At 40.5% G+C, this 15163-nt stretch overlaps 1 protein-coding gene across 1 annotated transcript in view; it reads right to left on the reverse strand.

The window, feature by feature from the left end:
• Nucleotides 1-15163, reverse strand: part of TIMM44 (translocase of inner mitochondrial membrane 44) — a 102441-nt gene that overhangs the window by 32593 nt on the left and 54685 nt on the right. The window contains exon 7 of the mRNA XM_077273093.1: nucleotides 11432-11517. Coding sequence (XP_077129208.1) covers nucleotides 11432-11517 — 86 coding nt within the window. The remainder of the gene's footprint in view (nucleotides 1-11431; nucleotides 11518-15163) is intronic.

Consider the following 15163-nt stretch of genomic DNA (forward strand, 5'->3'; position numbering starts at 1 on the left):
TATTTGCCACATAAGGACATTGTCCATTATTGCCCAGCAATTTCTCTGCAATATAAACTGCCTATTTATTAATATCTGTATTCCTGCAAAGAACTATTGCCTATTATTAACTGGCTATTTTCCTACTACCTGACACTGCCTCTTATTAACCTGTTGTTTGCCACCACCACGCTTAAAGCTGTTTAGCTTAGCCAACATGAGCTCTAATAGTAAGGATACTAATGACACAGAGCCCAAAGCTGCTGATGGCGCACGTAAGATTAGGTCTGATATAAAGTATACTAATAATGCAGAGCAAAAAGACGCCGATGCCGCACGTAAGCGTAAACAGCGTGCTAACAAGAGTACAGAGGATAGATGCAAGCGCCTGGACACTATTAAGTATAGTAATGACACAGAGTCCAAAGCTGCTGATGGCGCACGTAAGATCAGGTCTGATATAAAGTATGGTAATGATGCAGAGCGAAAAGCCGCCGATGCCGCACGTAAGCGTAAACAGCGTGTTAACAAGAGTACAGAGGATAGATGGAAGCGCCTGGATACTGTTAAGTATACTAATGACACAGAGTGTAAAGCTGCTGATGGTGCACGTAAGATTAGGTCTGATATAAAGTATGGTAATGATGCAGAGCGAAAAGCCGCCGATGCCACACGTAAGCGCAAACAGCGTGTTAACAAGAGTACAGAGGATAGATGCAAGCGCCTGGATACTGTTAAGTATACTAATGACACAGAGTCCAAAGCTGCTGATGGCGCACGTAAGATCAGGTGTGATATAAAGTATGGTAATGATGCAGAGCGAAAAGCCGCCGATGCTGCCTGTAAGCGCAAACAGCGTGCTTACAAGAGTACAGAGGAGAGATGCAAGCGCCTGGACACTGTTAAGTATACTAATGACACAGAGCCCAAAGCTGCTGATGGCGCACGTAACATCAGGTCTGATAATAAGTATACCAATGACGCAGAGCGAAAAGCCGCCGATGCTGCACGTAAGCGTAAACAGCATGCTAACAAGAGTACAGAGGATAGATGCAAGCGCCTGGACACTGTTAAGTATACTAATGACACAGAGCCCAAAGCTGCTGATGGCGCACGTAACATCAGGTCTGATAATAAGTATACCAATGACGCAGAGCGAAAAGCCGCCGATGCCGCACGTAAGCGGAAACAGCGTGCTAACGAGACTACAGAGGACAGACAGAAGCGCCTGGACACTGTTAATGCTGCTTGCAATAAACGCATTACTAATGAGTCTTTTGAGGACAAAACTAATCGATTAAGTAATAAAGCTGCTGCTGCACGCTCTCAACGTTGCAAACATAATATTTCCACGTCCTCAGTCATAGATTCTGCCCACAATACAGCTTCTTTGTCTCCATTCATAGAATGTGTGCAGCCTGAAGCTCCTTTAACCGTTGGTAAATCTGCACGTAAGCGCAAACACTGTCCTACTTACACTCCAAATGATAAACGCCGTCGCCTGTACACCGTTAAGTCTGCTTATAAGACATGCTTCACACCTGACTCTTCTAAGGCAACAAACAAACCATTACCAAATGCAGCTGGTGCACGCCGTGAACGGCGCAAAAAAACCGCTTGCACCTCCATATTAATAAACCCTGACCACGATACACCTTCAAACTCCTCAGTGATTGAATCTGTGGACAGTGAAGATCCTCTACCAGGTCCACGCTTTATATATGTTGGCTTAAAGAAACATTCCAATGCTCCGTTACCACAACCTGTACCTCAACATCCTACAGGTTTTACTAATGATGACAGTACCATAGTAGAACACTCCTGTGGTCCTATGAACTATTTATGTGAACATTGTCAAGCATTACATTTTAATGCTGAGATACCAGCAGATAAAAATTTTACTCTGTGTTGTCACAAGAGTAAAGTGCATATACCTATACCCCAATATCCCGAGGTCTTTAAACGATTGCTGACAGGGGAGAGAGTGAGTTCAGTAAGAATCTCATGGAAAATATTCGTAGTATTAACAGCTCATTTGCTTTCGCCTCCATGGGTGCCAATATATCCCCTCCACCTGGACATGGCCCTTACTGTTTCCGTATACATGGACAAATATATCATCGTACTGGAACCCTACATCCCAGTGATGATCAAGTTCCAGCTTATGCCCAACTGTATATTTTGGATACCGCTACCGCGAATGAACAACGTTTAAACTGTGAACAAAATCAAAAATGTCATCCCACTTTGATGAGTATAATTGCTCTTCAGTTAGACAATGTGAATCCCTTTGTTGCTGCCTACAAAATGTTACGAGATGTGGAACATGAAGAACATCTTAAAGCTGAAGCTAATGGCACTCTCATGCCAAATATCATCATGGCCCTTAAACAAGATCGGAATCAAGACCCTCGCCGATATAATAATCCAACTGTCAATGAAGTTGCTGTCGTATTTGAAAATGACAATGGAGAGCCACCATTTAATCGTGATATTTTAATACATTTACAACCGGACCCCAAAAATCCTTTGGCGCCAAGAACACAACAGGTCAGCATTCTACACAGTAATTTAGATGCTTTACTCTATCCTTTATTTTTCCCTTACGGAGACCAGGGCTGGCATGATGGCCTCAAGCAACAAGGGCAAAGTCCACGCAGAGTTACACAACTGCAATATTACTGCTATGTGCTGTCTGTCCGTAATCAGTTTAATCCACTCCTGAATGGTGGCAAACTCACTCAGCAGTACTTAGTGGATGCTTATGTGAAAATCGAGGCAAATCGCCTAAATTATATCCGTCAACACCAAAAGGATTTGAAAGTAGAGGATTATTGTGTACTCCAGGAACATCTCCAGAAAAAATCCATTGAGAAGGGCATCCCCATTGGAAAAACGGTCATTTTACCATCTTCGTTTGAAGGCAGTCCCAGGAATATGCAGCAGCGGTACCAGGATGCCATGGCTATTGTGACTAAATATGGTCGTCCTGATCTATTCATCACCATGACCTGTAATCCGAAATGGAATGAGATTACTGAGAATTTGGAACCTTGGCAGCGTGTGGAACATAGACCTGATTTGGTGGCACGTGTTTTCAAAATAAAACTGGAAGCACTCTTAAAAGACATTAACAACGGATTATTTGGGAAAGTTTGCGCTATGGTTCATGTAATTGAATTTCAAAAACGTGGCCTTCCACACGCTCACATTTTGATTATTCTGGACAGCAACTCCAAATTAAGGACTGAGGAGGACATAGACAATACAGTGTGGGCTGAAATTCCCAATCCTACCCACTACCCTCAGCTCCATAAAATTGTTCTCCAACATATGATTCATGGTCCGTGTGGAAAACACAACCCAAATTCTCCCTGTATGGATCTGGGGAAGTGTACAAAAGGTTTCCCTAAAGATTTGCAACCAAGAACCATCATAGCTAAGGACGCCTATCCTACTTATCGCAGACACTTTGGCCCATCTTTTCAACACCATTCTAACATGATTGACAATTCGTGGGTGGTTCCATATAATCCGTTCCTGCTATTAAAATACAAGTGCCATATAAATGTCGAAGTTTGTGGTTCCATTCAGGCTGTGAAATATTTATTTAAATACGTCTACAAAGGACATGATAAAGCCAATCTTGAAATCTGCCAGACTAACATCCAACATGATGAAACACACCAAATCATGGATTCAAGATATGTCAGTGCACCAGAGGCAGCTTGGCGAATATTCTCATATCCAATGCATAAACAATCTCATAGCATCATTCGCCTTGCTGTACATCTACCGCATTCTCAGCCACTCTATTTTCATGAGGATGACTCTATTGGAAACATCAAACAAAAGCTACATCGAAATTCTACACTTATGGCCTACTTCAAGCTTAATCAGAACGACCATCATGCTCATATTTATTTATACCGTGAAATTCCCGAAAACTATGTTTGGAAAGAAGGTTCTTGGGAAGTTAGAAAGCGAGCAGGTGGTTCTGTGATTGGACGAATGTATACTGTCAGTGTGAAAGACCAAGAACGCTACTATTTAAGATTGTTATTGTTACATGTCAAAGGTGCAACCAGTTTTGACAGCATAAAAACTGTACACGGAGTCACACATGAAACCTTCAAAGATGCGGCATTAGCTCTTGGCTTACTATTTGATGATAGTCTGTGGAGAAATACATTACTTGATGCCAGTATTCTCAACATGCCAGCACAGCTACGTGACATGTTTGCCTACATTTGTATTTTTGGTCCTCCAGCTAAACCTCGGGACTTATGGGATGAATTTAAGGAACACTTTGTAGAAGACTACTGCTATGCATACCACTCCGACACTCTGGAGTGTGTCAATTGTGAAGACTATGCTATGACAGATGTCCAACATGTTCTTAAAGCTCATGGCAAAACTTATACTGATTTTAATTTGCCACGTCCAGTCAAGAAACAACACCTCCTCCCACAGTATGATAAAGATTATGAGTTAACAGCAGCTGCTGAAATGAAAGCTACTCTAAATGAGGACCAACTTATTGCTTTTGATGCTATCACTCAAGCTTTAGAAGACACTAATTCTACAGCAAAGTGTTTTTTCCTTGATGGTCCTGGTGGCAGCGGAAAAACGTACCTATATCATCTACTCCTACATCAGCTAAGAGGACAAGGAGACATTGTGTCACCTGCTGCCACTACTGGAATTGCCGCCAACTTGCTACAAGGTGGACGAACCATTCATTCTCTTTATGGGATTCCAATTCCTGTGAATGAAACATCTGTTTCCAGGATTAAGAATGATACCGATGCAGCAAAAGATTTGCACAGCACTAAACTTTTTATTATTGATGAGTGCACAATGCTATCCAAATATGCATTGCATGTCATTGATAGAGTTTTACGTGATGTCATGACAACAAATGTAGCTCACAAAGAAAAAACACCGTTTGGAGGTAAAGTGATTGTTTTTGCAGGCGACTTTAGACAATGTCTTCCTGTCATCCCTCATGGGACAAGAACTGATGTTGTAGAGAGCTGTATAAAATATTCACAACACTGGCAACATTTTACTCGCCTGCCACTTATTAACAACATGCGCTCCATTGATCCTCACTACAGCAGTTGGTTGCTTCAACTGGGAAATGGTGAACTATCTAATGAACATAACCTTGGAGATGATGTAATTGAAATTCCTCCAGACATGGTATGCACTGGCTCTTTAATAATTGAAATTTTTGGAGATAATCTTTGTATTGATGTGAATGACACCGAAAGCATAAATACAGCTGCATCTCATGCAATTTTATGTCCAAAAAATGAGGACGTTGAGAAAGTCAATTCCCAAGTCATGGATTTATTGATAGGTGACTATACTGAATATATCAGTGATGATTCAATCGATCCTGATGAAGCTGATGACCTCGATCAATACCCACTTGAGTTTTTGAATTCACTAACACCAACTGGAATGCCTTCACATCGGCTGAAACTTAAAATTGGCACCATTGTCATGTTATTACATAATCTGAACACGAACAAAGGTCTCTGCAATGGTACGTGGCTCATTGTCACTGCCTTACATGCCAATATCATACTGGCTAAAGTAATTAGTGGGTCAGCAGCAGGAAATGTGGTATTCATTCCACGAATTGATTTGTGTCCATCAGAGACTGGATTACCTTTTAAATTAAGACGGAGACAATTTCCCATCAAGCCCGCATTTGCAATGACCATAAATAAATCTCAAGGCCAGACCCTCACTGATTACCTTTTAAATTAAGACGGAGACAATTTCCCATCAAGCCCGCATTTGCAATGACCATAAATAAATCTCAAGGCCAGACCCTCCATCGAGTTGGCATTTATCTACCAGAACCTGCTTTTGCCCATGGTCAATTGTATGTTGCTTTTTCCAGGGTGAAGCAATGTTGCAATGTGAGGGTTAAAGTGGTTAATACACCACTTCAAGGACAATTATTGGCTGATAGTACTAAAGTCTTCACACGTAATATTATCTACAAAAATATTTTAGTTTAAAGTTACTTTTCTTTTTTTTCATTATTCAGTTTTTCTAATAACATAGACAGCAATAGGCAAATTCTATGTATAGAGATAAGGAAAAAAAACAAAAACAAAAAAATTAGTGTAGCCATAGACATATCGATTTTAAGTACTTATGTAGGAAACTAGACTGTGGCCCGATTCTAACGCATCGGGTATTCTAGAATATGCATGTCCCCGTAGTATATGGACAATGATGATTCCAGAATTCACGGCAGACTGTGCCCGTCGCTGATTGGTCGAGGCAACCTTTATGACATCATCGTCGCCATGGCAACCATTATGACATCTACGTCGATACTGTGCCCGTCGCTGATTGGTCGAGGCGAATTCACGGCAGATTGTGCCCGTCACTAATTGGTCGAGGCAACCTTTATGACATCATCGTCGCCATGCTGTGCCCGTCTCTGATTGGTCGAGGCCTGGCGGCCTCGACCAATCAGAGACGCGGGATTTCCAGGACGGACAGACAGACGGAAAAACCCTTAGACAATTATATATATAGATACGTATATAACATACGTACTCATTAGCATATAGGGTTAATAACTCTATATCATATCTACAAAAATTTAGAAATATGATATATCAATACATATTTTTGTAGGTAAGTAGAACACACATTAAGTACAAGATGTAAGATGTGTATCATCCAAATGCCTGTATTTGGTGATAGGAACCTGTATTTGAAGCTCCAGCAGTATAGCTGCTGAGAGATTTCATTTTGTTTTTAAAAAGGGTGAGGTTTTTGTGAACAGGTAAGAGACGGGTGGGATGGCTGTTCACACACATCTCTATCTCCAGGTGTGTTCTGTACATAGAAATAGATATATAGATAGGTACATATTTAGATAGATAGGGAAAGAATAGAGATTTTGCTTTCACATCAACATTTTTCTGCTATTTGGAGAATTTATGGTGGAAAAAAGGCTATTTCTGCACTTCCTGCCTAAGGGCTGACCCACGCCACTCTTGCTGTAAGTTGCATGCAATGTATACGGAATTTGTACTTCACTTGCGGCAGGTGCGGCACATGTGGTTTCTGCAGTTTTCGCCACAAAATCTCCACTTACCAGTGTTTTTGTTGTGGCTGCATTTAATGCAATTGTCGAAGCCGCGTTTGCCGCATTTACTGCAAGTTAACTCCAAGCTTCATCTACATTGCATGGCACTTGCTGAAAGTGTGTTGTAGGTCAGTTCTTTGGTGCCAAGTGTGGAAGTTGTATTGTTTTTAACATTACTTCTGCAAATATCAGAAACATGCAGATGTGAAAGAGGTTTGAGTATTAAGAAATAGGAATCAGTTAGTTAGGACCCATCAGTTCAAAGGCTACCGTGACGTGGTTGATGGGCATGCTTATATTAGCCCATCGGTGTACTATGAACGTTGATTTCTTAAATTTTACACTTCTGTAAAAATAAACACAAAAAATTTGGATACACAAAAAGGCTTTTATTTCTGTTGTACTTATTAGAATTATTTAAAATGAAGGCTTAGCTAAGCCCAAGAGATGATTAAAAACGTTTCATACCAACCCATCAGATGTAAAATTACTGTGAAAATACCTGATGGGCACACAAGTATGCGCCAGTATGGGTACTAAGAGCTTTTCCACATAATAATGAAATATTTTAAAATGTCATAGAACATACCAATATACATAGTTATTGATACATATTATTTATTATTTACATTATTGTTCTTAAGCAAAGAACCGTTGTTGTGGCATTTGCCACAACACGCAAAGTTGTTGTCTGATGTCTTTCATCACTCCCCTCATAAGCATGTTCATGGATCCTGTGTAACTGTACCTTAAATAACAAGAATTGTCAAGAGCTGGTGAGTGCAGCCATTTTTTGTTCTTTCTTACTATTATTTATTAATTGTATTATTCTTACATTTGAATAAATAAAGTATATATGGATTCTAGACTCCCGATTCTTTAGAATCGGGCTGCCATCTAGTTAATATATAAGAGAATTCATGTCCATCTCTGAGAACTTGGATTGATCTGGTAAATTCGGTTATTCCATATGAACGTACGCTGTACCAGAACAGAGGGTGTCCGGGCAAACTTGAAAAAATCTGGGGAAGATGGAATTCTTCCCATCTTACTCTATAGATATGTCATAATCGGCTTTGGTGCTGGTTCTGGGGGCATAGCATAAGGGACAGACACAATGCTTATAATGCGGCAACATATGGTGCAGATGACCTGACATACACAATTTATTGTTAAAAGATAACACTTGTTACAATAAAATGCGTATTTTTATTTATATGTTTAACAATGCATAAAATTATATGTACTTTATATTATGTTCATTAACCCCTTCACCCCCGGAGCTTTTTCCGTTTTTCCGTTTTCGTTTTTCGCTCCCCTCCTTCCCAGAGCCATAACTTTTTTATTTTTCCGTCAATTTGGCCATGTGAGGGCTTATTTTTTGCAGGACGAGTTGTACTTTTGAACGACATCATTGGTTTTAGCATGTTGTGTACTAGAAAACGGGAAAAAAATTCCAAGTGCAGTGAAATTGCAAAAAAAGTGCAATCCCACACTTGTTTTTTGCTTGCCTATTTTGCTAGGTTCACTAAATGCTAAAACTGACCTGCCATTATGATTCTCCAGGTCAGTACGAGTTCATAGACACCTAACATGACTAGGTTATTTTTCACCTAAGTGGTGAAAAAAAATTCCAAACTTTGCAAAAAACAAAACAAAACAAAATTGCGCCATTTTCCGATACTCGTAGCGTCTCCATTTTTCGTGATCTGGGGTCAGGTGAGGGCTTATTTTTTGTGTGCCGAGCTGGCGTTTTTAATGATAGCATTTTGGTGTAGATACGTTCTTTTGATCGCCCCTTATTGCATTTTAATGCAATGTCGTGGCGACCAAAAAAACGTAAATCTGGCGTTTCGAATTTTTTTCTCATTACGCCATTTAGCGATCATTATTTAGCATAATGCTTTTTTTTATTGATAGATCGGGCGATTCTGAACGCGGCGATACCAAATATGTGTAGGTTGGGGGTTTTTTTTATTGATTTATTTTGATTGGGGCGAAAGGGGGGTGATTTAAACTTTTATATTTTTTTTATTTTTTTCACATTTTTAAAAACTTTTTTTTTTTACTTTTGCCATGCTTCTATAGCCTCCATGGGAGGCTAGAAGCAAGCACAGCCCGATCGGCTCTGCTACATAACAGCGATCATCAGATCGCTGTTATGTAGCTAAAATGCAGGTGTGCTGTGAGCGCCGACCACAGGGGGGCGCTCACAGCCACCGGCAATCAGTAACCATAGAGGTCTCAAGGACCTCTATGGTTACAATGGAGGAGCATCGCCGACCCCCGATCATGTGACGGGGGTCGGCGATGCGCTCATATCCGGCCGCACGGCCGGATGCGGTAGTTAAATGCCGCTGTCTGCGTTTGACAGCGGCATTTAACTAGTTAATAGCGGCGGGTGATCGCGATTTCACCCGCCGCTATTGCGCGCACATGTCAGCTGTAAAAAACAGCTGACATGTCGCGACTTTGATGTGCGCTCGCCGCCGGAGCGCACATCAAAGCGGGGGTCCCGACATGTGACGTACTATTCCGTCACATGTCGGGAAGGGGTTAATAATGGATACAAATGTGTATGTTTATTTTGTTGTTAATAAACGAATTTAAAAAAAAATATATACAAGAGAATGCTTGAATGAATGTCTAGATGATGGCAACCCCGGGAACCAGCTTTATTAGGCAAAATAGGACATACAAAAGTTAGAGCACATATACCCCCCAAGGTGTCATCAAGGAATGGGACAGTGGCATGTGTTCCAGTGACAGCATCATATACAGGTGCTTCTCACAAAATTAGATCAAAAAGTTAACTTCAGTTCTTCAATACAAAAAGTGAAATTCATATATTATATAAAGTCATTACAAACAGAGTGATCTATTTCAAGTGTTTATTTCTGTTAATTTTGATGATTATGGCTTACAGCCAATGAAAACCCAAAAGTCACTCTCAGTAAATTGCAAAAAAATTTAAAAAAAAAAAACACCTGCAAAGACTTCCTAAGCGTTTAAAAAGGTCCCTTAGTCTGTTTCAGTAGGCTCCACAATCATGGGGAAGACTGCTGACTTGACAAATGTCCAGAAGGCAGTCATTGACACACTCTACAAGGAAAGTAAATTTTGCATTTCATTTGGAAATCAAGGTCTCAGAGTCTGGAGGAAGAGTGGAAAGGTACACAATTCAAGCTACTTAAGGTCTAGTGTGAAGTTTCCACATCAGTGATGGTGTGGGGAGACATGTCATCTGCCGATGTTGGTGCACTGTGTTTTATCAAGACCAAAGTGAGCGCAGCAGTCTACCAGGAAATTTTAGACCACTTCATGCTTCCCTCTGCTGACAAGCTTTATGGAGATGGAAATTTCATTCTCTAGCAGGACTTGGCACCTGTCCACACTGCCAAAAGAACCAATACCTGGTTTAAAAACAACAGTATCACTGTGCTTGATTGGCCAGTAAATTCGAATGACCTTAACCCTATAGAGAATCTGTGGGGTATTGTCAAGAGGAAGATGGGAGACCAGACCCAACAATGCAGATGAGCTGAAGGCTGCTATCAAAGCAACCTGGGCTTCCATAACATCTCAGCAGTGCCACATGCTGATCGCTTCCATGCCACGCCGCATTGATGCAGTAACTGATGCAAAAGGAGCCCCAACCAAGTATTGAGTAAATTTACTGAACATACATTTCAGTAGGCCAACATGTTGGATTTTAAAATCATTTTTTCAAGCTGAAGTTATAAAGTATTCTAATTTACGGAGACAATGATGTTTGTGTTTTCATGTGCTGTAATACATAATCATCAACATTAACAGAAATAATTTTGTGAGAAGCACCTGTACTGATTCTGAGTGATAGTCATTGATAGCTGACTATATGAGTTTGCATACAAGGGAAGCTTTCAGTCGCTATGTGTGGGATTTGGGGAAGCAGGAGTTTTCCACCAGTAACCTGCTTTGCTGCCACCTATAGCACAGCTTAATTTATGCAAACACTACTGTGATTTTCGACAGAAAAAACTAGGGGAAACCCCACAAGCTTATGTCACGTGAGCCCTGTGCCCAATCAGTACTGGCATCACTGTCTCTGCCTTCGGACAAATAGAACAGGAAGTAAGAGAATAGCCGCAGCCCTGGCTTCCTGTTGTTCAATAAGTCCAAAGGTGGGGCCAGTGACGCTGAAAAGCAGCAACACAAGCACAGAAACTGGTCAACATGTTTTCCCCATCTTGTTCAAACAGTATTGATGCCAAAGTGGGGTTGTGACACCCAGTAAAATGGGATGTACTTTTTATGAAACAGAAGCATTTTTCTCTGTATACTTACTGTTAAATACTACATTGTTATCTTTAAAGTCTTTCCATTGCTGATGCCATTTAGAATCTTTATGCAGAACAACACCAGTCGTCTCCCTAAAATGTGAAAGTAAATTAAAATCAGCAAGATATAAAAATACATGAGAAAAATGAAAGAACAAAAGCCTAATATTTTAGCAAAACTATCATGATTAAAGCACTTGTTGTACCCTCAAAAACAAAGTGAGGCATAAACTAGTTCAGCAGATGCCTCAAATTCCTGAAAAGACATTCACAGTCTTGGGACACATGACGCACGCAACAATGTTATTATATATAACTAGTAGATAGCGCCTACCAGGACGGTTACATTAATACGAACTGCATCCACATAAAGGGAACCTGACCCAAGAAAAAACGCTACTAACATGTAGACATGGGGTTAATCTGCAGGTTAATAGTGTTACTAACCTGCCCGGTGTATTATTTTGCAGCCAGGTGAGTACCAATATTAAATCATAACTTTTAATTAGGTTAATTTAAAGGGAAGGTGCCGCAATTTTGTTTTTGTATTAAAAATGATTGTTTATATAAACAATTATTTTTAAGACAAAATTAATTTTTTTAACTTTAATATCTTTTTTATTATTATTTTTGCAGCCACTGGGTGCCGCCATTTTGCTTTGCAGGAGTGTAAGAGTCCCAGCACGACACTTACACTCTGCAAATACGGCTGCCCTGGGCATAGGAGTCAGCGGTCGAATGCCGACCCCATACCTATCATTGTGCTGCTCCCTGCTGTGATCTGGCCACGCCTCCTGGGCTGTCCACATCACAGCAGAGGGGTCATTCCATGTCAAGTGAACCAATGATTTTTACCACTATATTTTTAATTCTTTTGAGATTTTGTTATTTGGTAATAGTGTGTCAGAGAATGCAAAATGTGAAGAAAAAAAAAATTCTAGATTTTTTTTTTATTATTTTTTATTGATTTTTAAAGTTCGGAAAAAGTGCGAATTTCGGTGTTGCCTGCCTTTACATTTCTCCCCATAACTCAGGCTAGAAAAGAGATAGAGAAACAAAATCAACACCATTCTACTCAGAACTGTACAGGCTTTCACCAGATATGTCACAAGAGTATCTTTGATAATATTTTACCTATGCGAACGCAAGCGCAAAACTTTAAAACGCATTTCCGAAAAAAACATTTAATTTAAAAATTTCAAAAACTGCACATGTGCCTGTTATGCTCCTAGCCACTTCTGCACCAAAATACAAGCTGGGATCGTGATGGGATCATATTTTAAAAAATAAAACTATTACAGTGTCAGTTCAAAAATCTTGATTTCAGATCTGCTCAGCTTGTGGTCTAACAGTGTGAGGTCTATATTTACCAAATAATCAATGATTGCTAGATATTACGGTATTATTTATTATGTTACAGAGTATTAGAAGTAGGAGAGGACAGAGGAGAAGCTTTGTTAGGGCTGAGAATGACCAGGGGTAGACAGTGACTACAGAGCAGATGACCGGCCGGCAGCTTGGGTCTCCACAGACCGTATTCACACCAAATCTGAACACCCAGGAAACGCCTCAAATGGAGGGAGAAAAATATTCCTAGCATCCAGTTCATGTATTGTACAATCCAGGACTACGAAGAGGAGGAGGAGAGTTTGTTATAACATCGGTTACAGGAAGCAGAACCCATCACAGGGACTCAGCAATACCGGACTGTCATTCCATGTAGTGGAAATAAAGACAGTGACGTCCATGACGTGGTAGAAGGCGGCACAAGATCGGCAATGGATGACACAACTGGCTATGTGACCTGTGAATATGATTAGCGCTGACGGCTACTGGACTCTCCAAAGATTGTGAAAATGAAGACGTAGAAGTGACTGTTCTGCACCGTCTGGCCCAGCGCCGTCCTTTGTGTATCCAAGAAAATCAGACATTGTAAAAGTGAACAAAAATCAGATATAACTCAGGTGGAGCCGAGCACCATGACAGGCCGCACATACTCTGACACAGAAGGAAACGGCCTTTGCTAGTGAGCGCTTATGGACAAGATGACATTTCACCCACTAGAAGGGACACATTGATGAGGCCAGTGTAAAAACCTACTAATTGTTTGATTAGTTCATATTTTATAGAACGAGGATTTAACTACTGGACTATTCTTCTTAAACACTTCAGAAATGACATGTTTAGTGATATAGTAGAAAAAAAATCGTTCCATGTATAAATAGGTGGTAGAAATATTGGTTCTTTTAATCTTGTTTTTAACATATAATTAGGACGAGACTGTATTTAGAAAATCACACTTGAGGATGTGATCACGTTTTATCTTTTGGCTTGTTCAATGAATTCAGGTTGAAAATGCTGAGCAAGTTGTTATGATGATTAAGATGTATTTATTCTGGCACTTCAGTAGTTTTTTGTGTTTCTTTATTGTTACATATAAATGCTGAATGCAATAAGTTGTAATTTGAAAAGAAAAAAGGAAGAAACTCACACAAACATAAAATCAGATGATTCAAGGCTTAAAAAAAAAATACAAATGTGATAGATCCCAAGTTGAATCCCTGTACAAATATAAACAAGGACACAAGTAACACACATGCATGTTTTCACAATTTTAAAACATACGTTTTTTTCAGAATTGCGCCTCAAAATTTTTAATTTGATTTCTCCAAAACAAAATATAAAGAAACATAGTCTTGTGACATATCAAATGAAAGCCAGTACCGTTCTGAGAAAAATGATGCCTCTCCCACCTCTATATCTTAATTCTAGCCCGATATGATAAAAAATGTAAAGCCATACCAGGCCAAAATCCATGCCTTTTCAAAACTTTAAAAATCTGTAAAAAATTAACTGATGAAGAAAAAAATTCTAAACTTTTAATTTGTAATTAACTAAAGTTGTACTTCATAAAAACAAAAAATAAAAAAAATCTAAAGACGTAAGGTAAAAAAAATATTCATATTTGGATCACTTGATATGGAATGACCCACAGGCAGAAGGTCGGCGCCATCTTTCTGGAGCCCACACTGTATCTGTGAGCTCCACTATGACTTGAGACCTGCGCTGTTATAGGAGGGGCAGCTCGATCTGTCACCCCCTTTACACTGTCAGCAGTCGGCCGTTCCCTGTCCTCTTCTGTGCTGCCTGGTGCCCTGGCTCTAATCTCTAGAATCGCTAGAGAGGATGAAGTGCTGCAGTCTGATGTCCTCTTATCAGGAGCTGCAGAGAGATAATAGAGGGGGATGGGGGAGGCTCTGTGCTGCTCTGACACTGCAGCTCCTCATCAGGACATCAGACCGTGTATCTAATCCTATACTGTGTGATACTGACTGCTGAGCCTTGTATCTAAGGGTACCGTCACACAGTGCAATTTTGATCGCTACGACGGCACGATTCGTGACGTCGTAGCATCGTATGATTATCGCTCCAGCGTCGTAGACTGCGGTCACACGTTGCAATCACGGCGCTGGAGCGATGCCGAAGTCCCCGGGTAACCAGGGTAAACATCGGGTTACTAAGCGCAGGGCCGCGCTTAGTAACCCGATGTTTACCCTGGTTACCAGCGTAAACGTAAAAAAACCAAACAGTACATACTCACATTCCGGTGTCTGTCCCCGGCGTTCTGCTTCTCTCCACTGTGTAAGCAGCAGAGCCGGAAAGCACAGCGGTGACGTCACCGCGTCACCGCTGTGCTCGCTTTCCGGCCGGCAGGCGCTCACAGTGCAGAGAAGCTGAG

This window comes from Ranitomeya variabilis, chromosome 1 (assembly GCF_051348905.1).
Source record: "Ranitomeya variabilis isolate aRanVar5 chromosome 1, aRanVar5.hap1, whole genome shotgun sequence".
NCBI classification, from domain to species: domain Eukaryota; kingdom Metazoa; phylum Chordata; class Amphibia; order Anura; family Dendrobatidae; genus Ranitomeya; species Ranitomeya variabilis.